General features: G+C 37.6%; 1 protein-coding gene and 1 long non-coding RNA gene across 2 annotated transcripts; both read right to left on the bottom strand.

The window, feature by feature from the left end:
• Positions 1–6,414: 6,414 nt before the first annotated feature.
• LOC112182456 lies at positions 6,415–12,725 on the bottom strand. Its single transcript, XR_002929452.2, has 7 exons — positions 12,446–12,725; positions 12,247–12,327; positions 11,306–11,379; positions 9,216–9,275; positions 7,248–7,405; positions 6,825–6,923; positions 6,415–6,734 (listed from the first exon to the last, which is right to left on the bottom strand). It is a non-coding gene; the product is annotated as an uncharacterized LOC112182456 (long non-coding RNA).
• Positions 12,726–15,114: 2,389 nt separating this feature from the next.
• On the bottom strand, positions 15,115–23,284 carry LOC112201756 ((-)-germacrene D synthase). Its single transcript, XM_040519342.1, has 10 exons — positions 22,889–23,284; positions 21,383–21,484; positions 20,992–21,277; positions 20,481–20,868; positions 20,153–20,371; positions 19,260–19,398; positions 18,943–19,046; positions 17,789–17,796; positions 15,757–15,866; positions 15,115–15,555 (listed from the first exon to the last, which is right to left on the bottom strand). Exons 1-10 carry the CDS (start codon positions 23,282–23,284, stop codon positions 15,259–15,261), a joined length of 2,049 nt encoding a protein of 682 aa, XP_040375276.1. The 3' UTR covers positions 15,115–15,258.
• Between the last annotated feature and the right edge of the window lie 1,310 nt (positions 23,285–24,594).

The following is a 24,594-nucleotide window of genomic DNA, read 5'->3' as shown; positions in this document are numbered from 1 at the left end:
GACTTGTGTAATAAACGTTATTTGTATTGAATAAACTAGGTAGGCAACGAGTTCCTTATTTTGTCAGATGGTTGCAGCCTCTTATTGGTAGAATGAAACTTAGTGTTACCAGATTATACCTCCGATGGCAACATACTAGGAAAGCTGATAGTATTAGTAACTTATGACTCCGCGTGAGCATTGACTTTCCAGTTTGTCACCAAAATTGTAAAGCAAATAGAGCCTATAGAGCACTCTTCGCTAAATGGTTCAAGTCCAGTTGCATGCCAAGAAGTTTACTTGATCTCCGACATGCAAAGTGAAGCAGAAATTTCTCAATGTGTAGGAAAGTTGTTTAAATGTATTGAGTCTAAAAAGGGAGGAAAGAGATAGGGACTTGATGGGACAATGATCTTATTAATTATTGGAATCAATGTCAAACAAGATTTGGGGGATTTTGGTAGAGCAATAGGAGGAATACAAGCAGAAATTCAGAGCAGATTCATTTCTGAGCAGCTCCCACTTCGATTGGTGTATAGGTCTCAAAACGACTCCAATAGGGTTGAAATTTTGAATTCAATAGAAGAGACACAAACAAACAACTTTTATGAAAAAGACATTTTGATCAGAGGTCCCAAACTAGGAGTTTTGGGGCATGCAAGTAGACTAATATACACAGGAATGAGAGAAGGGTGAGAAGAGAAGGGTGAATGACAACTTCTGGCTTGGATACTTCCTTTTGAAGGCATGGGATGATTTTTTCGGAGACGTTACCATATGCATGGTGGCAACGTGGAACAGAGTAGCTGATCGAGGTTTTCCTTTCCCTCTGCCCAATTTGAAAGGAACAAGAAAAAGAAAGACTTGGGTTTTGTGTGTAAGGTAGAAGGCTCAACTTGTGAGCAGTAAAAGAGTCTGAATCAGATAAGTCATGGGGTAATAAACTAGGTTGTAAAACAAAAATGATGGGGAGATAAAAGTAGAATACATAAATATACAAAAAACTGAAAATTGTTCAAGTAAATTCAGAATATATGTCTGGCCCAGACTCTAGGGTACTTGCTATTAGAGATAATCTCGGAGAATCTTAGTAGATATCCAATCAATGTACGATTATGTTTCCATGTACAACTCTATCCCAATGCTTGTAATCGTCTATATAAAGAAACCCCTATTATCAATCAAAGCACAACTTAATTCTCTCCCAATGTAGTTTTCCTAAAATATGTTATCCACACGAAGCCCTAACCCTGAAATCCTAATTTCGGAGCCCTCAAATCCAATCAACCTCCGTCGCATACCTTGAAGCCCCCAATCCCACGAGCCCAGAACCGGCAACTAAGTCACAGGAACTGGCCGAAAAAATACCGAACCGGCTCCCCAAAAGACAAAACACATCCTATCTCGATTCACAGCTTTCTAGACAGCCCTCACTGTCAAATTTGATCACAAACAACGCCTTGAATTCAGAATCTGGGAAGAGAAAAAATACTAGTCAAAATAGGCCAGAAAGTTGCCGAATCGGCCTTCAGAATCACTGCTCGTCCATGAACCGCAGGGACCCCCATATAGCTGAACGTTTTCAGTCTAGCCCAACGAAGGAGAAAGGAAAAAAGAAAAAGAAAAAGATGCGGCCTGGCTCACTATCAAAAAAGAAAAGAAGAAAAGAAAGAAGAGGGAGCAGCTCAACGTTTTGGAGCGGGCCAAGTAAGAAGAAAAGAAAAGAAAAAAAGGAAGGTCTGCGGCCCACCTTCAGTCAAAGACAGAAGAAGAAATCAAGGCCTCATTAGGCCTGGGGCGAAGCAAGCAAAAAAAAAAGGGGGAGGGGGGGGGGGGGGGGGGGGGGGGGGGGGGAATAGGCCTGGGCCGAAGCAAAAGGAAAAGGAAAAAAAAACAGAGAGAGGAGAAGGGCAACCCATTGCTAGAAAAACCCGGCCAACCGCTAGCCAACTCCGGCCACCTCCGGCGACTTTTTGGGGTAATTTTTGACTCTTTTTAGGTATGTTTTAAAGGTTCTATTAGCCCCCGCTTTTGCAGTTTTTTTTATATTGTTTTTCTCTTTTTTTCTCGGGGACTTGCAACCTCCCTTCTTCTACGTACCCCTCTCTCTTCTTCATAGGGGAGACCAAAAGCCGAACTGTGGGGGTTCATGCTCACTCCAAGCTTGGAGCTTGTAGAATCCTCCAAACTTAGAGTTTGTTGAGAAGTTATGATTGACCACAAACACATCATTGTTTCGATCTAATCTAATACCTCTTGGAATCAAATTTCTTGGAAGCGACTACGCTCAGAAATTTTATTGTTTTCGTGGTAGCCTTTTTTATTCCGAAACTAGCCCTTTTTCTTGTTCTCTTTCAGGATGAGTAACCTAAACAAACTGTTCTCCAATTCTGTTTAAGTCTTTATTCTTCCAAGACATGTAATAGGCCATTGCCATATAGTTTGTAGTAAATGCCATTGGTTTAGTTTTTCTTCATAGAGGCTCATCCAAAATGAATATGATATCTTGGAAGGTTTTGAGATAAGCGGTACTTAAGCGAGCTTTGCTCCACTGACATCTCTCTACTCACCTGGTTATATTTATTTTGGAGTTACCGAAAGAAGTCAAACGACTACCTTTGATTTGAATTAGCTAGCATTTGAATAAGATTCTCTTAATGGTTAAGAGACAATGATGTACACCGTTGGCTTATGAATAATTTCAAGTTCTTTTCATTATGACTCCATTTTAGTTCTGAGCATATTCCTTTGTGGCTATGATGGCTCGACCATCAGGATTAGTTCAAGGACATGGAATAGCCCAAATTTCATTTGCCAAATAGCACCTTGATTATTGTCACAAAAACTCTCTACGCTCCTAGGGTGAATCAAACCCTATTGAGTCATTCGACCCAATGGATTCCATGTGGGAATGCATGTAGAGAATGGAAATGAGTTCCTTTGCAATAACTCTAATGATTGCAAACAAAGGCGCATTTTAGAGAAATTTATGTGTTCCCTAGTGGACTCTATGTCACTATTCGAGGTATTAAATCCAATAAAGTTATTAGAGAAGATCTCTTAGATTTAAACACATATTGGCTTTGTCACGATAGGATAGGTCATCCTAGTCATGATGATCCATCTACTAAAGACTTCACATGGACATCCATTCGTTTGAGCGCAATGAAGCATGAATCAAAAATTGATTCCTGGACTAAGTGTGACCGCTGCTGCTGCCTTTGGCGCCGCTGCCATCAACCACTAGCCTAGAGATGGCACAGTTCCTATCCATGATTTCATTGATGGTGTCCATCATGGTGATGGCGCCCCAGGTGATGCTGCAATCACCAACTTTGCTTTAAATAGCGTTTCAGATGCTCAGCCCAACCAAAATTTTCATTGGTTGCTTCTAAGGCCTCTCGCTCGTTTTACAAAGCCTATTCTTTAGGGAAATTAGGACTAAGACCATCCTATGCAAAGGATATGAACATACTCATTCTGTTCTTACATAGAATCCATTGGGATTCTGTAGACTGATTCAACCAACTTGCAGACGTTTAAATATTTTATGATGTTGGTTGACACGCAGACACGCTGGTCACATTGTGTGCCATTCTCCACCTGTAAATGCTGTTTATACTACACTCCTAGCACATATCATATGACAACGGGCTCACTCCCCGGATCACCCTATTTAGTCAATTGGACTTGACAATGCTAGAGAGTTTACATCAAAGACCTTCGATGGTTATTGTATTGGGACTGATGTTGGATATCATATTCCCATGAACATACCCAAATGGTCTCGCAAAAACGACTATGATAATATCCCGAACATTGGTAATTCGCACCAATCTCCTTATATCCGCTTGGGGTGATGCAATATCGCATGCAGCTATGCTAATTCATCTACGACCCACCGCCACTCAATCTACCTCTACATTACAGCAAGTGACTGGGTGCCAGTATCTCGTACTTACGCATATTTGAGTGTGCTATTTATGTGCCAATTTCACTGCAATAACACACTTTGATGGGTCCTTACAGACGAATGGGCAACTAAGTTGGATTTGAAACTCCAACAATCGTCCGCCACTTAATGCCCTTGCTAGGCGATCTCTTTATCGCATGCCTTGCGGATTGTCACTTTGATGAGACAGTCTTCCGGTAGTTAGGAGTAGATAAGAACTTGGATGTTCAGTAGGAATGACAGGAATTGTCATGGCCTGTCCTCACTATGTCTCATCTCGATCCTCACTGATGTGATGAGATCACACATATGCTGCAAATATGCCTGCAAGAGTGGACATCCGTACGAGAGGACATAACACCACCCTACACGGAGGTAAGCATGTCACCAGCGCCATAGAGAGTGACACTCTAGCATTATAGGTCATGACCCCAACTAGGTGATAGGAGCACAAACTGTAACGTTTTTAATATGTATTTTCCCTCATTTGGCTAAGTTGTTTTCTTAAAATTGCTAACTATAACATAGTTTCTGTTTTTAGGTACTTCAAGGTCGAAAATTGAGAAAAGAGCAGAAATGAGTGTAAATGAAGGATAAGTCATTTTAGAAACTTTCCTCTTTCATTTTAGGAAATATTTCCTATTTCGTTTTAGGGAACTTTCTTCTTTTGAACTTTCCTATTTCTGATTTTCTTATTTTAAAGAGGGAATTTAGGAGTCCATCCCATTGACAACTCTTGAGTGATGAAATCAAGGAAACTTGAAAGATAAGAAGACTTACATAAATAAGGAGGAATTCAAGGAGTGTTCATTCACATAAATTCTTCTTATTTCATGGAGATAAAAGGGGAGTTTTTATATACAATATTGATCCTAATTATCTTATTTCCTGTTCATTATAGCTCTAATTAATTTTTGATTTTTCATGATTATAGGAGTTCGTTGTGTGCACAACTCTTGGAAGAAGAAATTAGTGCAATTCAAAGGAGCGAAAAGTGGAGTTTGCTGTGCAAAATTCTAGGGAAGTTAAGAGGAAGGAATAAAATCAGAAAATGCTAGAGAGGAATAAGGGATGTATCTGGTCACTATTCAAGGGAAAGGGAAGGAGATTGCATGATTAACTCTAGAGATATCTAAGGAATATACTGTGAGTCATTAAGGGGAAAAGAGATTAGAAAAATCAAGACTTTGTCATGAGAAAATCAAGGAACTTTAGAAGAGAAATCACCTCTAGATGAAAATGGTCATGATTGCATCTCAAGAAAGGAGGATTCCTCTATAAATAGCAGCTATTCTTGACTCCAAAACCATCACTTCTTCAAGCAAAATTCAGTTCATTAGCTTAGCTCTCTTGTCTCCAAAATTTAGAAAAAAAACCCTCTTTCTGTGAAGAGCTTTAGGACTTCTCCAAGGCTATTCATGTTCGTGAAAGCCTAGCCCTGTGTTCTCTTAATGTTCTCCAAGCTTCCTTGAAGATCAAAAAGTTAATCCACACTATGCCAAAAAGGCCTTCAGACGACAGAACTGTTCTGTCGTCTGAACGAACAAAAATGTGTAGTCTAGTACGGTGTCGTCTCTTGGGGGCATCAGACGACAGAAGTGTTCTGTCGTCTGATTACGACAGAAGTGCACTTCTGTCGTCTGAAAAATCAGACGACATAAAAAAATAAAAATCTTGTGTTGTCTGATGAGTTTTGCATTTTGGGAACATTGTGATCTGTATCTTTAAAAGCATTCAAACAACAGTTTTGTATTGTCTGATAGACAAAACAACTACAGTATTTTTTAAATGCTATTGTGTGAAGCATATTTGCCAGACTTATTTGTGTGGTCTGAATGCCCTTAAAGAAGAAATATGAAACCTCGTATGTAGTGTCTTATCTCATACAACAACAATTAAAGGTTGTGCTAATTTACTTTAAACGATAATTATATGTGGTCGTAAAGACCATCAGAGGACAATTAAGTGTCGTTTTAGGGTAGTTTTGTATGACATTTAAATGTTGTGTGAAAGGTTTTGAAATTATACATATGTGATGTTGGGAAATGGTTTAGACAATAGATATCATATTCTTTCTGTTATGTCAGTCTCATTACGACGACAATTTACTGTCGTTTGAGATTATTTAGACGACAAATATTTGTGGTCTGAATATAAAAAGGACAACTAATAGTATATGTTTTATATTGTCTGTAATCACATCCAATCACACTTATTTGTTGTTGTTATACACTTTAGCCAATACTTTCAACTAACTTATGTTGTTGTTTTGCCTTTCAGACTACAATTTTCTGTTGTCCCATTGTCAAAAAGACAATAGACTTCTTATTGGTTTTTGTGTTGTGTCTATGCAACTGCAACCACACGTTTTGGTGTGCTTTTGTTGCAGTTTGTGACGACACATTTTAGTAGTCCCCTGTACAATTGGTATGCATGCATTCTGGAAATTAAAATTGGCTATTCCTGAAACCATAAAATCCACATCCAAAATCAATCATTGCAATTTCTATTAATCCACCATTGTCTCATGTACACAAACCTAATCATCAGCATCAATTCTAAATGGCCCATATCTACTAAACTGGGCAACCAACTAAACACCATGGCAAAATAGCTAGCAGTACTGCAATCAAATCTGGCCTATATATCAACTATGCATGTTCAAAAGCTGATGCTACATATCTCCAACTACTAGTTAACCTACACACTAGTTATCTTTGAACTTAAGAACATACTTTGCCCACTCTGCCAGGACAACATCAACATTCTCCATTGTGTAATAGTGATTTGCTTTTCTTTCCCACTGCATTGACAACAAGGACAGATGCTTAGTTATAGATCATAGTGGATTAATCCAATAAATCATTATTACAATGGATTAGTTGCAGATTACCTTAGCATTCCACTCTTGGTTTTTGTCCTCCACTATATCCTTCATGTAATGCATAATATAATATCCACAAGTCTTATCACCAATCTGCTTCGAAATGCCCTGAAACAAGGCAATATTTTTGAGACAAAAAGGAAACTAACTTGTCTCTACTATAAATGCTTCACTATGGCATTTAGCAAAAAGAAAATCCATTATAAGAGTAAATAAATGGGACATCCTATTTTAATAGCAGTATCGACATGACCGATTGCTTTTTTTTGACACAAAACTGGGATATGGTCAATTATCAATGAATCATCCTAGTAACCTAAACTGTGAGCAACTAGTACAGCAAAAAATGCTATCTGGAGTTCAAAACTAGAAAAATAACACATACAATTACATAAGCAAACTAATATTACATTTGAGAGACAACAATATTACCTGTGGAGCACATTACGATCATGAAGATATTTCAAGCCACTCAAAATCTGCCTTGTGAACACAGAGACTTGAGAATTCCTCAAGAGATACTTTAAATAGAGACTTTCAAGTGATCCTTTTGTTACAAGCTCAAGTAAGATGTAGAGCTTAGTCTCATCCTATAACAATATTTTGAACCATAAAAAGATCTTAGCAGACCAGCAAATAAAAGCCTACAGAAGCAGGCTCAAATTAAAGACTACCTGGCAATGAAAGGAGACTTGAAAATTTAATTCAACTAGATAGCGCATGACAACAATAGATTCATGCACACATGGTATATAAGTGATTACAAGCTTCAACTAATGATTATAAGTACAGAGAAGAAAAGAATAGCAGTCCTTACATCCACAGAGGCAAAGTTGATCGGCATATATACTATGAGATGTACAAAATATAGGATCCCAGAAGAATATATGTATCAAAATTTAACAACTGTAACTAAGCTAAACTATTCCATTGCAGCAAAAACAATAGAAGTTTAAAATTTAAAAATTAAAAGAATGAGCAATATTAACATGGAACTCACAACTAGTGTACAAACCAAAAGAGTTCATTCAATAACTTTAATAGACCTTCAATATTGAGACCTTAGAAAATATAGACACTCCAATAAGCAAAACTATGATTTCTATAGAGCTCTCAGAACAAGCCCCTCTTCTTTACTGAACAAAAAATCTATCTCTTAAAGAGTAATAGAAACTGATGTAGCAGTTATCAAGTAGCTTGGAAAGAATTCATCTAAAAACTCTACATGACAGGAAAACAGTTGTTGGTTGGTCCTAACTCTTAAGATATATATATATATATATATATATATATATATATATATATAAGGAAAAACAAAACACATACAAATACCTATGTACAAAGGACTAACCATAGTCAACAAGAATAGATTATAAATACTAAATGCAAAGTGGTGCCGGGTCCCAAAATGATATAAGAGTCTAGAAAATTCAGAGTCATTACAAAAGTTGTACTTCTTACTAAGATAATTTAACAGGAACATAGAAGATATGCAAATCAAGGAAGTAAGGAGCATACCTTGTCTGTACCAAGATATTGAACAATATTGTCATGTTCAAACGCTTTTATAGTTTCTTTGATAATATATATATACACACACACACACACACACACACACACACACATATATATATATGGTTGTCACAACAATTGGGTATTTGGGCAAAAATTCAATCATTCTAAGATCAGGACTTGCTCCAATACCCCAGAAAGAAAAAGAGAAAACATATCAAGGCAGGGTTGGTCACTTCAGAAATAGGGTGAATGCAAGGGGTGGGAATAGAGTGGGATAGCTTCACACCCCTGACAACGATCTACCTCATGCGGTCATGCCACATCCCAGAATGAGGTATCAGGAGCAATCAAGTTTGACCTTAGGGTTCAAGAGATGCCAAGCCAATATATATATATATATATATATATATATATATATATATATATACAGATCTTATCCAGAGCGAGGCATCGCTTTGAAATTTCAGAGCGAGGTTAGGGTTTAGGGTCACTTTTCGGTCGCATATCCACATCTCAACCGTTTAGTTTTTAGGTACTAATGTATAGATCATCTCTGCAAAATTTCAACGAAATTTATGGTCTTTAAGGTATCTAACTCGCTTAAACCAATGGACGAACTGAATCTGTCCAACCTGAACCGTACTAGCTTTAAAGCAGTTATCAATGCCTTAACGACCATCAATTTGGCTGAAATTTTGCAGAGATGATCTATACATTAGTACCTAGAAACTGAACGGTTGAGATGTGGATATGCGACCGAAAAGTGACCCTAAACCCTAACCTCGCTCTGAAATTTCAAAGCGATGCCTCACTCTGGATAAGATCTGATATATATATATATATATAAATATAAACTGAGAATAAGAGATAGCGAAAAGTTGATACCTGCTTAAGTTGTAAAAAACTCTGCTTTCCCTGGCTTCCTTGATCGAGTAATGAAACCTCCTTTACAAAAAAAAAGAATCCAACACTGCAATAGAATAAATGGAGTGAAAACATACAAGGAAAACATTGTTTAATCCATTCCCATACTCGTTTTATCCCTTGTTTCTTTTAACTTTACATGTTTTGGCTAAGAAATCTTAAGGATTTGAGCCAACGGATCAAGGAAAATCAAAAATCACTTAATTTTAACAGATAAAGAACTTACAAAACCTTCTAAGAGCACAGCAAAAACAAATTTAGGCAAGATGGTTTGAAGCAGGAACTAGGTATATAAATCAGTTATGAGGGGCCAGCAATAAAACAAAAGCAGTGAAAACTAAGTAGAAAACATTTTTGGACCAAAAATTAAAAAAAAAAAAAAAAAAAAAGTAGAAAACCTTTGATGCTAAACACCCATACCAATTACCAAACAGTTCATTCATCAAAAGAGTTGTCAAAACGTCAGTCCTTTATTTGACTAACAGCAATTATCACATGGAAAATATAAGGTGTCCTTAAACAAACTCTGGAAACTACAAGAACTCAATAAAATCGTAGTTGAACACTTGTATTACAAAAGGAAGACCCTATCCACTGCAATCGATCGTTAACAGAAAACTTTCAATAGTTTCTCATAATCCCCATCATTTGATATAATTTATTTCTTAATTTTCAGATAAGTATTCTTAAAGCTGGACTTAGTAAAATTCCTAAGGTAGTGGGATTGGCGAATACTTTATGTGCAGCGCAACAAATTTGATGAATATAAATAGGCCTACGGAATTCGTATGATCATACAACACTAGTAACTGTTGGTTAAATCTTCCGACAAGGTATGACTGAGTAACAGCTATGAGAAAAAGGTATGATCAGAAATGAAATCCTATAGCCATGTATGGCTATTCCAGATGTCAAAAAAAGGCTATTCACGACGCCCTATGTTTCTATTCATTAGCACAAAACTTCTCAACAGATTCCTAGTCTCCTGCCATACTATAGAGATCTAAGTTCCTTCTGCTGAATTCAAAGCAACTTAAAGCATGCAAATCAGGACAGCCACGTCTTCAAAGTAGGAAATTAATACTGGAGTAAAATGTTCAACATTCAAAGTCTTTTTCTGACTGAGGTTAGTTCAAACTAATTTAAGTAAAATCCTAATCACCACCAACACATGGACAGCAATTAAAACACAACATGTGAGCAACTTTTTCAAAGTTCAATAGCAAGAAGAAACCCATCTGCGAGCAGCTAAAGACTTAGATACTCAGCAAAGACACTTTGGCCATATGAATACAGCAAGTAGTCACTTACAAAGTAAAGCCTTCATAGACAGTTCCATAGGAACCACTCCCCAAAAGCTGACCCCATATGTTTTCTTTCTTCTTCTTTTTTTCCTCTTTTCATCTCCCTCTTCTCTCTTTTCTTTTCCTGTCTTCTTCCCCTTTCATCTGGTTTCTAACTCTCTTTCTTTTCTATCACCCCAAACCTTCTTATCTCTTTAACAATTATCAAGCAAAAATAAATAAAACAATTAATTAATACATAATATATATATATATATAACAGAAAGTTTTAACTAAAGAAAAGTGACAAAATAATAAGAAATTTAAAAAGAAACTAACCCAAACACAAAAACACAAAAAAGCTTCAAAATTGGGTGCAGGATATCACACTTACACTGATAAACAACAATCTAAATAGGACCATAACCCAATTTTCTTTCTTCTCAGAAGGAAACTATCACTAGATTACTGAGATACACAAATACCATTCCACTGCTGCACTAATTCAATTCATTGGGCAACAAAATAGACCATAAAATTATTTGAATCACCAAACTCAATTCAGTGTTTGGTAGTTCAAAAAATCAACCATGCACCATATCCAATAGATATTGAATACCAGGAAGAACTTGCTTCCTGTTTTGAAAAGAAATATGCACATAAATACACACATAAATCCCAATAGTTCAACAAACTAGGCAATCCTTATAAAGAACCACAGAACTAAAAGAGAGAAACTTGATAATGATCACACTCTTAAACCATTACCTCCCTAGAAGTTGTTTCCCAATATCCATCAACTCTACAACAGATTTGTCACCATCTCTAACAAACTCCAATATCTACCAAGAAAGCTATATTAGATCAAAACCTCTCAATAAAAAAAACCAATCACCAATATCTTATACATCTCAATTATGATTAAAGATTGAAACTTTAACTGAAAAGAAAACATTGATCAAAATGTTCTGATCAGAATGCATAGAAAACACTGGTTTGTAGTCACTTTCGGACAATGACAAAACTTTTTTCTAAGCCTTTCGAACTGAAGTTAATTTTCAGGGCATGCTTTGCATCTCTAATCTAACTTACTAAAAAACGAGGACAGAAAACAAGTGTAAAGGTTCTCAAATCAATTGTTTGTAACAATAAGCTGCAAGTTTGAGAAAATTTCAGAAAACTGGTAACAAGCAAGAAAATTTCACCAACAATTAGTCTTTTAGTGATTTCAAGCAAAACTTTCCAGATTTGAAGTAAACATGCAAAGCTACTATTTTGCAAAGTTTCATGCTAATCGAAGTTCAAATGGAGGGTCAAACAAGAATCTAAAATTGACAGAAACGCTGATTCTGCAGAAATCCTGAAACAGTGCAGTAACTTCAAAATAGCACAAGTATCTCAGTTTAACTCTATTTTTCTTGAAACCAAGCTCAAAATGATCACTAAAGAGTCTACTTTGAGCTGTCAAAAACTGAGAGTAAAACAAGAAGTATAGGTTTTTCGAAAATCATGGAATAGCCCACTGGTTCAGCTTGGTGTTGTCTTTGAGGCATAACATCAAACACTTGGAGTGCAGTAATTGAACTTTGGTCTTTTCCAGTCCCATCCATCCTCATGGGTTTACCAAAACATAATAATCAAAAGTGCATTCCATTACAACCTTGAATAGCTTTAAGAACTAGAATTTAACAGAAAGTAGAAGTTCTTACCGAAAGGAAAGAAAATTTATGGTATTGAAGCAAAATAGAGAGAAGCTTAGTGGTTTGAAATCTCAAAGTCCTCCATTTGTTCTGTCATAGTGAAATAAGTGAATTAGAGGAGGTTTACAAGACATGAAAAATAGAGAAGACCTGAAGCTGCGAAATTGGAAATGTGCAGAAGGAGGTTTGATCAATCCTATCTTCATACCACTTAACATGATGAGAAGCAAGGTATAGAGGTAAAGTAGCTACTGATTTTCGACCTTAGATGAAAATGAAGTGAGAAGATTCAAGTATTTGAGAGCTTAGGAGAGAAGTGGGAGCGGAATGGATAGAGAACAGAGATAGCTTGGTTTTTGTTAACTGAGTGCTTGGCTGTCAAAGAGTCTAGGTAATGAATTAACAAGACCCATAAATTGATTGGGGAAAAAGACTCCCCATAAATTTAGACAAACAAGCCTTCTGTTTTTCTGCACCACTACGAGCAGTGAGCCTTCCCAGCAAATCCTTTTGTAGCACCAAGTTTCCCTAACAAGACCAACAAAACAGAAGAAACGTGTTACAAAATTGAAGAACTATACCCAAACTCAAAACCCCCAAAACACAAATCAACTTTAACTGAAAGAAGAAAGAGTTCTTGTTTGACAACATGGAAGAACCAAGTCGAAAAAAACCCCAAAACACAAATCATTTGCAAGAAAAAAAAAAAAACCTAAAATCAATTGAAGATTGAACCCAGTAAAAACCTTAAACTACAAAATGATTGAAACCCTAAATTGCTTACCAATATCCGATTTGAAAACAGCTCTTGCTGAAGAGCTCCATTAATACGAACATGAAAGATGAAGTAGAGACTAAGAAGAAGAAGGAGAGACTACGAAGAAGAATAGAGAGAGTGAGAAGATGAAGGAGAGAGTGAGAATCGAGATCTGAGAGAGCACAGTGAGAAGGAGAGAGGCTAGTGTTTGAGTTTTCTAGTTTCGCGGGTTCTAGGTCGAGTTGAGAGAGTTGAGTGAGAAGGAGAGAGCGCGCGAGGTGGTGTTTGAGTGTTTAGTCGTGGTCGAACTGAGTGAGAAAGACAGAAAGTGACTTAATTGCGAGGGCCTGTTGAGTGTCAAATAGCACAAGGCAAAATAACTTGGGAAATTTTAAAACAACCCCCAGATTCAGACAACATTTAAATGTTGTCTGAATGTCACAACATTTTCCAGTCAACTAGGGCGTGGCTGTTTGAGAGGGAAAAGAATTCATCAACTTTTGAATATCCCTCCAAATTTGAGATAGGAAATCACCACCTTCTAAAACTACATAAATGTGTTGTCTGAATGCTCACCATTTATCCAAATTTGAGATAGGAAATCACCACCTTCTACAACTACACAAATGTGTTGTCTAAATGCTCACCATTTTTTCAAATTAAACCAGTATGGTTTTAGTGTATATTCAGACGACAGAAGAAAAAAATTATGTCGTCTGAAAAACTCAAACGACATAAAACAAAACTTATGTCGTCTGAAGTGTGTCGTCTGAAGGCCTTTTTGGCATAGTGCCATGACCCTTATTTATGTTTTCATACTCTTTAGTATTGAATTTCATATTTCAATTATGAACTTCGTTATTGGAGTTGGATTGTTGTTAAGAACGAGTTTATGTTAGTAATTTTCAGATTCATTTCTTTATGTTCTTGAGTTGTTTATGATATCTCTACAATCTGATTTCATGCCATCCTTTTATATCTTTAAGCATATGATTTTGGTTGAATAATGATATTAATCTGCAGGTTAATAAAGCCAAATTTGTGTTCTAATTCACCTAATCGTTTTAGGGCAGAAATTGAAGTAGTAAAGTCTATGTACAATGGTCAAGATTATATGCTACATGTTTCGTGCGTTTGTAACTTTTTATGGATGCATACATGTTTGAATTCAAAATTCTAATTGCAATTAATGATTCATATTTAATGTTGACGGATGCTCTTTAGTATTAACGTAATGTTTTATATGAAATATTTTAAGTTATGGACTTTTCCTAACTTAGGAGATTAAAAAGAAGAATTAGTGGTACTCGATCTCTTCAAACTTGTACTTCGAAGAGGGAGTATTCAGAGCACCGCCGTGCACTTGCACCAACACAAATAAATGGTTAGATTGCATTAAATACACTTTTTGTTTATTAAAAATAAAGTTGATAATAAATATCAAGGGTTGAGATTATTTTATAAGGGTTGGGTCACTTGCACCGTCGGTGCATAGAATAATTTCCATACTTCGAATTCATTTCTGATATTTAGTGTTGGCACGATTTTTAGGTTGTATAGATTGAAATAACTAGTTGCATGTTGATATGGTTTGAAAATTCTGATTTAAGTGTGAAGAAGTCGATCATTGTAGATAGTTTTGTTTGTTTCATTTTTATTTTAAATAGATCAGGAACTAAATTTCAAAACCCCCTATTTTATTCTTTTATTTGTTAATTGACCTTTTTGTGCAGGTGTACCCTACAATCCCCTAACTGAACGATCCTTGCTTATTTTATACTGACAACTATATTTTGCAGGGTTAAATTGTGAGGCTATTTTAGCCGTATCACTAGGATGCGTGGGAGGCCCGTGGGTTTGAAGGATACTTTGGTACAAACCAATTCTTAGATTATCAACACTCAAAATTCGTCTCATGAGAATCTTCCAAATTATGGTTATCGTTGGGAGAACGCATCAACGTCAGAATCTATTCCTGTAAATTATATATAGAAATTTATGTGAAAATAGACTACACTCCAAATAAGAGCAGCAAGCAAAACCACTATTCCTGTAAATTATATATAGAAATTTATGTGAAAATAGTATAATATCGTAGAAGACACGTACACACATGTTACCGACAACCCTTAAGCACTGGCTCGGTACTTATTTTAATTTCTACCACAAAGGGACCCAGCCTCAGACGAGTCCATTATTTATCATAATATGGACAAGAACAAGTCCAATATTGATTTATAACAGGTCCAATATTGATTTATAACCTATATTGGAACATGTTCGACAAGAAGAGAAGTTATATAATCCTTGAGCACAACTCCACCATGAGTATAACCATCTTCACGCTTGTATATAACATCAGTTACGCGTAGAAAATTGAGAATTAGCAATAGTAGTGGCCTAGGGACAGTAGCGATAGGGTGAAGCAATCCTTCGTTTACATCCGCCCATGCATCATTTACATGTTTAGTCAGTTCAATCACCGCTACTTCTTCTGTAGCACAGTGTTCTTTCATATAGCATTCCACAGCTGAGACAACATGTCCTCTCTTTTGCTCAAGCTGCACACAAGTATTACACTTAAAAATAAATTACAAACTTCTATAACAAAGCTGGTCAAGGTATAGAGATATTGGCCACATATGCATCGGAGAAGACATCTACAAAAGAGACCTTTTGCAGATCCCCTATTTCTTTTAGGTGTAATTTAATGATTAGAACCATTAAATTACTATTAATTAGTACTATGCATGTATTTTTACCTTGTGGCTTCGGATGTCATTCAAGAGTCTCCCAATTATCGATGAAGCCTTTACAAATTTAGGATCACTGAACAACCAGTCCAAGGAATCTCTTGTAAGAATATCACCAGCTATTGCAACGATAAATGTTGCTTCCACCGTAAACATGCCAGATGATACAAGTGTGATGCCCCGGAAATTCGTATTTACTTTCCGAGGATTTTCCGGAATTTAAATTGTGGGTATCGGACGTTTTCGTGGCTCGTGGACGGAGCGGAAGTGTTTTGGATGAATTTTTATTCGTAAAGTGTGGAATTAGGGGGGGTTTCAAGGTTGACTTTTGATACGTTGAGATTCTCCGAAAACTTCCTTCACGAAAGTTGTAGAGCGCGTCGATACAAGATCGTGGACATGCGGAACGCGAGAATCGGAGTTCGTATGAAGAAGTTATGGGCTTCGGAAAAACTTTCCATTTTGGTTTAAAAGGACGAAATTTTCCGGAAATTGCAAAGAAGGCCAGATTTCCAAAAACGGAAACCCAGCCCTCTCCCGAGCCCGGGCGCGGCCTCCACTTCGCCGGCGTCGTTCTCGCTCCTCCGGCCACCGTTTGATTCGATTCAAGAGTGGGTTTTGCTCGCCTCAATCCCTCTTGAGGTCTGTGGAAGGATTGAAGAGAGATTCGAGCCGTGGAGGGAGTTACATCGACTGGAAGTGGCCGCTTCGAGGATGAAATCGCCTTGATCGGAGTAGGAGATTCCGGCCACCTTTGCCGGTGATTCTTGAGGGCTTTTGGAGCTTGGAGGACGTTGATGCTTCCCACAAGGTGGCTTGCATCGATTCAACTCGTGAAGGTCAAATTTTGGAATTGAAATTCTAGGGTTTCAATCGAGCTGTTTTGTTCTAAGGTAAAATTCGATCGATTGGTTCATAATTGGACTTTGTTGTAGTTATAAAAGTTTAAATTGGAGTTGAGATGAATAACTTTGGTGTTGGGAGTTTTGTCAAATTCCGACTTTGGTCCGGCGGCGGTGCCGCCACTGTGGTGGTGTTTTCCGGCGGTTTCCGGCCACCTCAGGGATAGTTTCTGTTCTTGAGTTCAATCTACTCGTCGATACGAGCATTTCGATATATTGTTTGTAATTTTTGGAGATCGTATGAGCATGTTGTGATTTTTACTGTTTCGAACCGTTCGATGATCCGATCCGTGAGGATTCGAGCTTCCGATCGACTTGTGGTTTTGGCATATCGATCGTAGAAGTATTCCGGAGACATTGGGTGGTCTCGGATGTGGTTTCTCCTTGATTGGCGTCACTTTGGGGATTTTAGTTCAAAACGGGGGTTTCGGACTTAAATTGTTTGTGGATTGTTGCTAAGTTGAAACCCTATGTGATTAGGTGCTTGACGAGGTATCCTTGGACGGTTGTTTTGTGGTGTGGCTGCCTTGTTCTGTATTGAAGACGCAGGGGGAGTTTCGAGGTGAGTAATCTCACAAGGTTCATCAATGAACAGAATTACCATTATCGTTTTGGCGTTAATTATTTAACTGCAAACTATAGTTGGTATTAGTAGGCATTCCTGAGCGAATGACTACGTATATATATATTTACGTGAAATATATATATATATATATATATTCTTGTGGTTGATGTGTCATGAATAATATGCATGATGGGTTCATATTATTGTTGAATGAGACTTTTCATAGAATCAATATTGTGGAAAAGATGTTTTCTATTGTTTGAAAAGTATTGAGTTTGAGGTTACATTTTGGAGTCAAGCGTGACTCATTTTAAATGTATTGGTCCTTGTACCAAGGGTCATAGATGATGAGCAGGGATAGAGAAAGCCGGAACTAGATGGTCGTAACGTTTTTAGGTCAGGTGTGACTTACTTAACGTTGACTTGAGACCAGATGGGGTCTGAAAAGCATGGGTCGCAGATGATGACCATCGGTTGGTTCTAGGACCAGACGGGGTATGAAAACTAAGAGTCACAGACGGTGATAGGTTGCAGATGGTGACCAATGATTTATCTGTGTTATGAGTCTAGTTACCATGTTGTCTTTGGGTTATGGAATTAACTGTGACTATAGATGATATTAATGGCATTTCTGAATGAATGATTACGTGTGTGCATATATATATATATATATATATATTATGGGATATATATATATATATATATACATATGTATTCATGTATTGGTGGCATTTCTGAGTGATTGACTATGTGTGTACATATATATATTATGGGATATATATATATATACATATGTATTCATGTATTGGGTTATGGAATTAACTGTGACTATAGATGATATTAATGGCATTTCTGAGTGATTCACTATGTGTGTGCATATATATATTATGGGATATATATATATATATATATATATATATATATACATATGTATTCATGTATTGGTGACTTCGTGGTGAATCTGTGTTGTTGTGTTGTGTGTCTAGGTTGGACTGATTTGTTGTTGGTACATCATGGGGGATAGCGGGGAGCTATCTGATGCTCATGAGTGCGTGTTTTTAAAAGGGAGTTTCGGGGATTCTTTCTTTTAAATGTCCTGGGAGGACTTGTTTATCATATTTAATTGTCAGAGTTTCAATTTATATGATTTGGTCACGGTGTGACCTTTATTGTTTCTTTTGGGAAAAGAATGTATTGTTTTGGGAAGCATGGTATGTTTTCCTTATTCTTGAGTCGAAAGGTTTTCCTCGTGTTTGGCGTGAGTTGTGCGGGCTTTCATCCCGTGAATTGGTGTGAGTTGTTTTGAGTTACTCATACGGGCTTGCAAAAGCTTACCGGGTTTGTTGTGTGGCAACCCGGTACACCATTCCAACGGTGTAGGGGTTATTTCTGCAGGTCAGGTTGATCGTGGCTGATGCTGAGGTAGCCTGCTTGCAGCTTAACGGTAATAAGTCAATTTTGTGACCTTACCGTTATAGAGACTTCCGTTTGTAGTGAGCTCTGAGGAGTATTTACGTTTTATTTTGTTGTTGACAATTTAATTCGTAAACTCATGTGTTGTGTGACTCTGTGGGGCGAGTCAATATAGAATTTGTGGGTTCAGGGCATCAATATGTACTTGGGTTATAAGGGAATAAGTTTCTAAGTATATTGTATTGATGGCTAAACATTTCACGCATATATAATTATGGGGTTATATATCGATTTATTGTGTATAAAATCAGGGGCGTGACAACAAGTGCCACCGACATATACTCATCAAAGGTTTTCAGTGTGTACTTTTGGTGGAACCATTTGGCTTCCTCTAAGTAAGATCTAACTTGAATTTGCACCTGATTGTCAGAGACCAAAATATATAATCATTCTCTCACTAGTATATTTACTTGCCTATATATGAAAAGAAAAAAGCATGCATTGCAATAGAACATTAAGCAACATGTGTGTGTGTGTATTCCTATGTATATTGTGTATTATTACCCACATGGCTCCCATAAACCATAAAACACTAAATCAGTCAGCTCTCGCTGAGACCTTATGAGGCTTACTGCTTCTATTGCATAGTTGATGCGATACGAGTTTCCCTCCTTTGCAAGCTCATCTTTAATTTCAGTGTAGACATTCAACAATGCCCCATAGCAAACTTTCATATAGTCAGGCAATGAATCCATGGCAGAGATATCCCACCTGATTGAATGATAAAAAACAACGTAGATGGCAGCCAAGCATGTTGCAATATATTTTGAAATAAAAGAGGATAATATGTAAATGAAAGTCAACTTTTAACAAAAGAAATATAGGTGCGACTATTTTCACCCTACTAAATGCTTTGTTCACCCTACAATCAAATTTTTTCTTTAAAATTCCAAAATTGTCCTTAAGTACAATTATTAACAAAAAAAAATTGTAGTTAAGCACAATTTTATGAATAAATAAAATTTTATCCTACATACATCCTAATTATCACCTTAGCTTTCTATACAAAAAAAAAAATAATAAAATAAAAATTATCATCTCAGCTTCTTCATCGCTAATCTACCAAACAATTAGTTAGATGAAATTTTCAAGCTACAGCATCAAGTGAAAATAATTGTTAGTTAATATTATTTTGTTCTACTTCATGTGACTCGTGTTTGATTCTACGTCACAGTAGCTGATGAACGGAGAAGATAGAGAAGAGGAAAAAAAATGAAAAAGTAAAAAAAAAAAATAGAAGGCATGGGGGTGCACGACGATGGTGTGCTTATTTTCTTTTTCATTTTTCTTTTCCAGTTTTACATTTTCAATAGTGATATATTTATTTTTTTATCTAAATTATTTGAGAGTGAAATTGGAAGTTTCAGGATAAAAGTTTAATTGTAGGGTGAACAAAGCGTTTATTATGGTGGAAATAGTCTCATCCTTAAAAGACATAGCGCGGCTATGAGTATTCATTTTGTACCTCTCAATAGCTTCAGTAAAGAGCTCTAGTTCTTCAGGTGTGCCGTACATATCGTAAGTGTCATCAATCATGGTTAGTAAGCCAAGAACTTTGCATAATGTTGTCCTCCCAAAATGATACTTGGGCTCAAAGTAGACTCCCAAAGACCAAAAGTAACACTCTACTATTCTGTCCCTTGTAAAAGGTAGTTTGTTGACAAAGTCCAACTCCTTCCACCACCTGAACTAACAATAATACCTAACAATTTATTAGTACGTGCATAGATCCATATAATTAAATTAGCACCAATATTTGGTATATTGAGATCGAGTAATGGGAGCTGAATGACCTTGTGATGTGACTTAGTTCTTTTTGATGGATTTGCTGCAATTGATTGAAATCCAACTTCGCAAAAGTCAAAAGACTTTCGCTAAAATGTGAAGTATTTAGTTCCCGGTAGCTAGAGAGGTAATGCCTCGCTTCAATCCTTGGGTTTCCCTTCCAGAGTGGTTGATATAAGGCATGAGCTACTTGTTTTGAAAGCGGGGGGCTTAAACGGCCGTGTTCTGCCACTGCAAACTCAAGATGAGTGGTGGTGAAGTACCGTGCTCGATCTAATATATCATCTCCATGTGTCCTTAGATGTGTCGCTTCGTACAAACTTAGCAATCCTACTACATCAGCAACGCATGATTCCTTAAATTTCTCATCAACATCGATGAACTTGTTGAACATGTCTGCTTAATTCACCAACCAAGAGAAGAAATAAGAGGAAATAAACCAATGTCAAATACATAGAAAATTCGAAAAAACGATCAATCATGAGAGAAATACAACTGATAGAGAGAAGGACTACTTACTGCATGAAACCTTAAAACCTTGTTGCCTAAGCAGCCGAAATCGGAGAGCAACTGTGTGAAGGTCGCCGTCGTCATCATCATCATCATCATCATAAGAAGAATAGGTCCGGTTGTAAATTTGATGTAAAAGTTGGTAAATCTCATCCTCAAAATTGTAGGACAACCCCAAGCGCTGAATGTAATCAATCAAGTGTAATCTTTGTAAAGACAAAGAACTCACTAGCATCCTCTTCACTTCTTCCTTCAGTTCTTGGATACTTTGGTTGGATTCAATATCTGCAGTTTCCTACGTAGAAGAAAATTTTGAAGCGGGTAAGATAGATATGACATTTATAATTTTATATGTGCATGGTGCTGCAAATTACTTCAAAAATAACTAGCACATAGGTACCATCGATGCATATGACAGAAAATACTCGCCCCAAATGCTGGGAGAAAAATTAGCTGAACGTCGATCAACATCAAGAGTGCTACTGGCATTTGCTGTTCGTGCCTGATCCATTATAGGGAAGCACGAACTTGAGCAATTTAATGCTGAAGCTTTGATAAAAATCAATTTCGGAATAGCAAGCTGACGTAGTCGAATTGATAACTAGGTTTACCAGCAATAAACCTAAGCAAAAGATTCTGGAGTCCACCAGAGATAAAAGAGAATAATCTCAATTTAATTGATAAAAGATGAAAGATACATTCTGCAGCCTTAAGGCGGCTTATTTATAAGAAAATAAACCCTAGGGCGACTAACAATGAAATCTTAAAGCCCATGGGTAAAAACAAAACAATTCCAAAGTAAACTAGAAAACCTAAAATAAAAATGATGTAAAACTAGTCTAAAAATATTAAATCACGAATCGGATTATTAAGATGATACATTTTGGCCTAAATCTGATAGGGCTCACTAAAGTGAGTCTTGAAGATCTCGTTGTTCCCATTCTGGAAAGCTTTCATGCGTCTCAAACGGACATTCTGGCCAAAAGTTAGTCAAATCTGATTCAAAATCAAAACCTGACTTTTTGTACGAGTAACTCGAAAGGTCCAAAACCAAATCTTCTTGAATATTCCAGCGGCTAATAATCTCATTACGCGTGAGTTACCTATTTTCCAATCACTCTTCTTGATTCTACGCCGCTTATTTGCTTTTATGGTTTTCTGGCTAAACTGGGCACATTCTCGTCCTACATCATTCTCCTCCACTATGAAAGAACTCGCCCTTGAGTTCATCTTGAATAAAGGACAAGAATAGGTAGACAAAAGACCTGAGAAAAAATTAGACAATTGAACCTGTGGATTATTGGCCTGATCCTCTACAAATTTTGATGGCACAATCATGAACCCAACGCCAAAGATGAGTCTGTCATATGCATTTTGGCTCTCATAAGCAACCTTCGTAGATTCGTCCCGGCTCTCAAGGTTGCATTCTTGAATGATATCTGGTTTTGAGTGATTTATTTCAGGCTCCAAGACTTCTTCATTATTAATAACCATGTCTACATGAACAATTTCATCTTTAACCTCTTCTTGGTCATGATGGATGATTTCTTGTGGAGTATCTTCCATTAGAAATTCTTCTGACTTTTCTTCAGATAAACTATTAATGTCAACGGGCAAAGAAAACTCTTTGGACTTTAACTTCTTCTCAAAAACCTTAGGAGGGTGATTCTTGATCGAAAAATCTCTAGGCAAAAATTTTTCGTTAAGAAGACCTTTCATCTTCCTCCACGTTTGAACACGCTTTTTTCCTTGTCTCTGACGAGAACTCTGCAATTGATCCCACCAATAAGCGGCATCATCTTTTTTTTTTAAAGGAAACGTGAGCTCGATTGTGCTTTTCCTTGGGGCCAATTATAGCTCTAAAACGAGAACGCGCCTCACGCGCGAGAGAAAAAAGACAGGAAACCCGAAGGCGTGCTTTCTCTCCCGGCCGAACGCCGATGGCTCCTCCGTCGATGCGCTCCGGTCCGGGAGGGGAGGCTGTGGCTAAACTGTGGAGGGGTTCCAAGGCTACGGTGTGGCTCTGGGTTGGTGGCCGGGTGGTTGTCGTTTCAGTGTTGGCGGATCGATCTCGATCGGCCTTCTCGGTTTGTGGGTGATGGTAGCGGTTGGTGTAGCGGCGGATCTCGGGGCTCCGGCGGTGTTTCTTAATGTCATCGTCCCGGCTGGTTGGGCTGTGGCTGTCCAGATCTAATTGCGGCGGTGCCGATCCCGGAGGGATCTCATGTCGATCTCGCATTTGGACCTGGGTAGGATTGTCAGCTTGGTGCTGGGCTGTTTGTGGCGTGTCCGGGCGGAGCATCGGCGATGGGTTTCGGCGAGGCGATGTTATGGCGCGTGGCAACGGCGTGATGGCGTTGGGGCTCGGTGGCTGCTGGAGGTTTTGCTTGCTGCGCTTGCCCTCTACTGGGGGTGGTGGTCTTTGGGCTGGGCCTGATTCTTGGGCCTCTCTGATTTTGTTTTTTGTAGTTTGTTTTTGGTGGTTGTTTTGGTAAGAATAAGTCCCTCCTCTTGTGAGCGAGGGTTAGGGTTTTGGTCTGGTCGGCTGGCGGTGTTTTCTGGCTATTAACGTGACGGTGAATCACCCTTACACGTGGTCTGGCTGTTTTGGACACGGTGTCCGAACGGGTGAAAACAGTTCATCGTTTATGTTAATGGCGAGGCTGTACCGCCATAGTTAGGTTTGGTTAAGGGTTAAATTTGGTTAGGGGTTGAGTCTTTTTGGCTCATGTAAGTCACTGGTGGTGATGGTCCCGTAACTTTGGTTTCGTTGATGCTGTAACCTGTATGGTTATTTGGTTATTAATGGAATGCGGTACTTTTCTCAAAAAAAAAAAAAAAAAAGCGGCATCTTTTTTTAGCTTCCGAGAAACCATCTTAGCCTGCTTGTGTTTTGGAATCTCCATGATCTCAAAGAAGTTATCCACTTCAACCTGCCAATCCAGAAAATCTTCTACACCCAAGTTGCCCGAAAAGAAAGGAATTTCGGCCTTGACTTTGTAATCTTGGTCAGCTTGTCCTTGTGGTTCATATTGCACAATCTCTTCTTCAGACTCAGATTCTGAAGTATGAACAACAACCTCTCTACGTGGAGCCCTAACTCGCTGGCCTCCTTCCCTGCCTCTATTCCGATCGTTGTTGTTGTGGTTGTTTCTCTCTCCCAACAACCCACAAATTTCTCCAATTTGCTCGTCCACCCAATTGTTCATGGTGTTGATGGCAGCGGTAAACGCTGTCGTGAGAGCTTCGATATCCGATTTTGTAACTTCACCCATTGCTACAAAGGCAAATAAAAGAGACAGGAAAGACCTGCTCTGATACCACCTGACGCAGTCGGATTGATAACTAGGTTTACCAGCAATAAACCTAAGCAAAAGATTCTGGAGTCCACCAGAGATAAAAGAGAATAATCTCAATTTAATTGATAAAAGATGAAAGATACATTCTGCAGCCTTAAGGTGGCTTATTTATAAGAAAATAAACCCTAGGGCGACTAACAATGAAATCCTAAAGCCCATGGGTAAAAACAAAACAAATCCAAAGTAAACTAGAAAACCTAAAATAAAAATAATGTAAAACTAGTCTAAAAATATTAAATCACGAATCGGATTA

This window comes from Rosa chinensis, chromosome 1 (assembly GCF_002994745.2).
Source record: "Rosa chinensis cultivar Old Blush chromosome 1, RchiOBHm-V2, whole genome shotgun sequence".
Taxonomy (NCBI): Eukaryota; Viridiplantae; Streptophyta; class Magnoliopsida; order Rosales; family Rosaceae; genus Rosa; species Rosa chinensis.
The sequence above is the reverse complement of the archived record's forward strand: the minus strand, read 5'-3'. Positions and strand labels throughout refer to the sequence as shown.

Bases quoted from the DNA above. Each gene is read 5' to 3' on its own strand.
- LOC112201756 (XM_040519342.1), bottom strand. From the start codon at position 23,284: ATGCTCCGCCCGGACACGCCACAAACAGCCCAGCACCAAGCTGACAAT. The intron at 20,372-20,480 runs GTCATTCAGCTC...TTGTTAGTTCAG, and splicing joins GAACTAAGTCACATCACAAG to GTGGTGGAAGGAGTTGGACT. The intron at 19,047-19,259 runs GTAAGCCTCATA...TCTGACAATCAG, and splicing joins TCAACTATGCAATAGAAGCA to GTGCAAATTCAAGTTAGATC.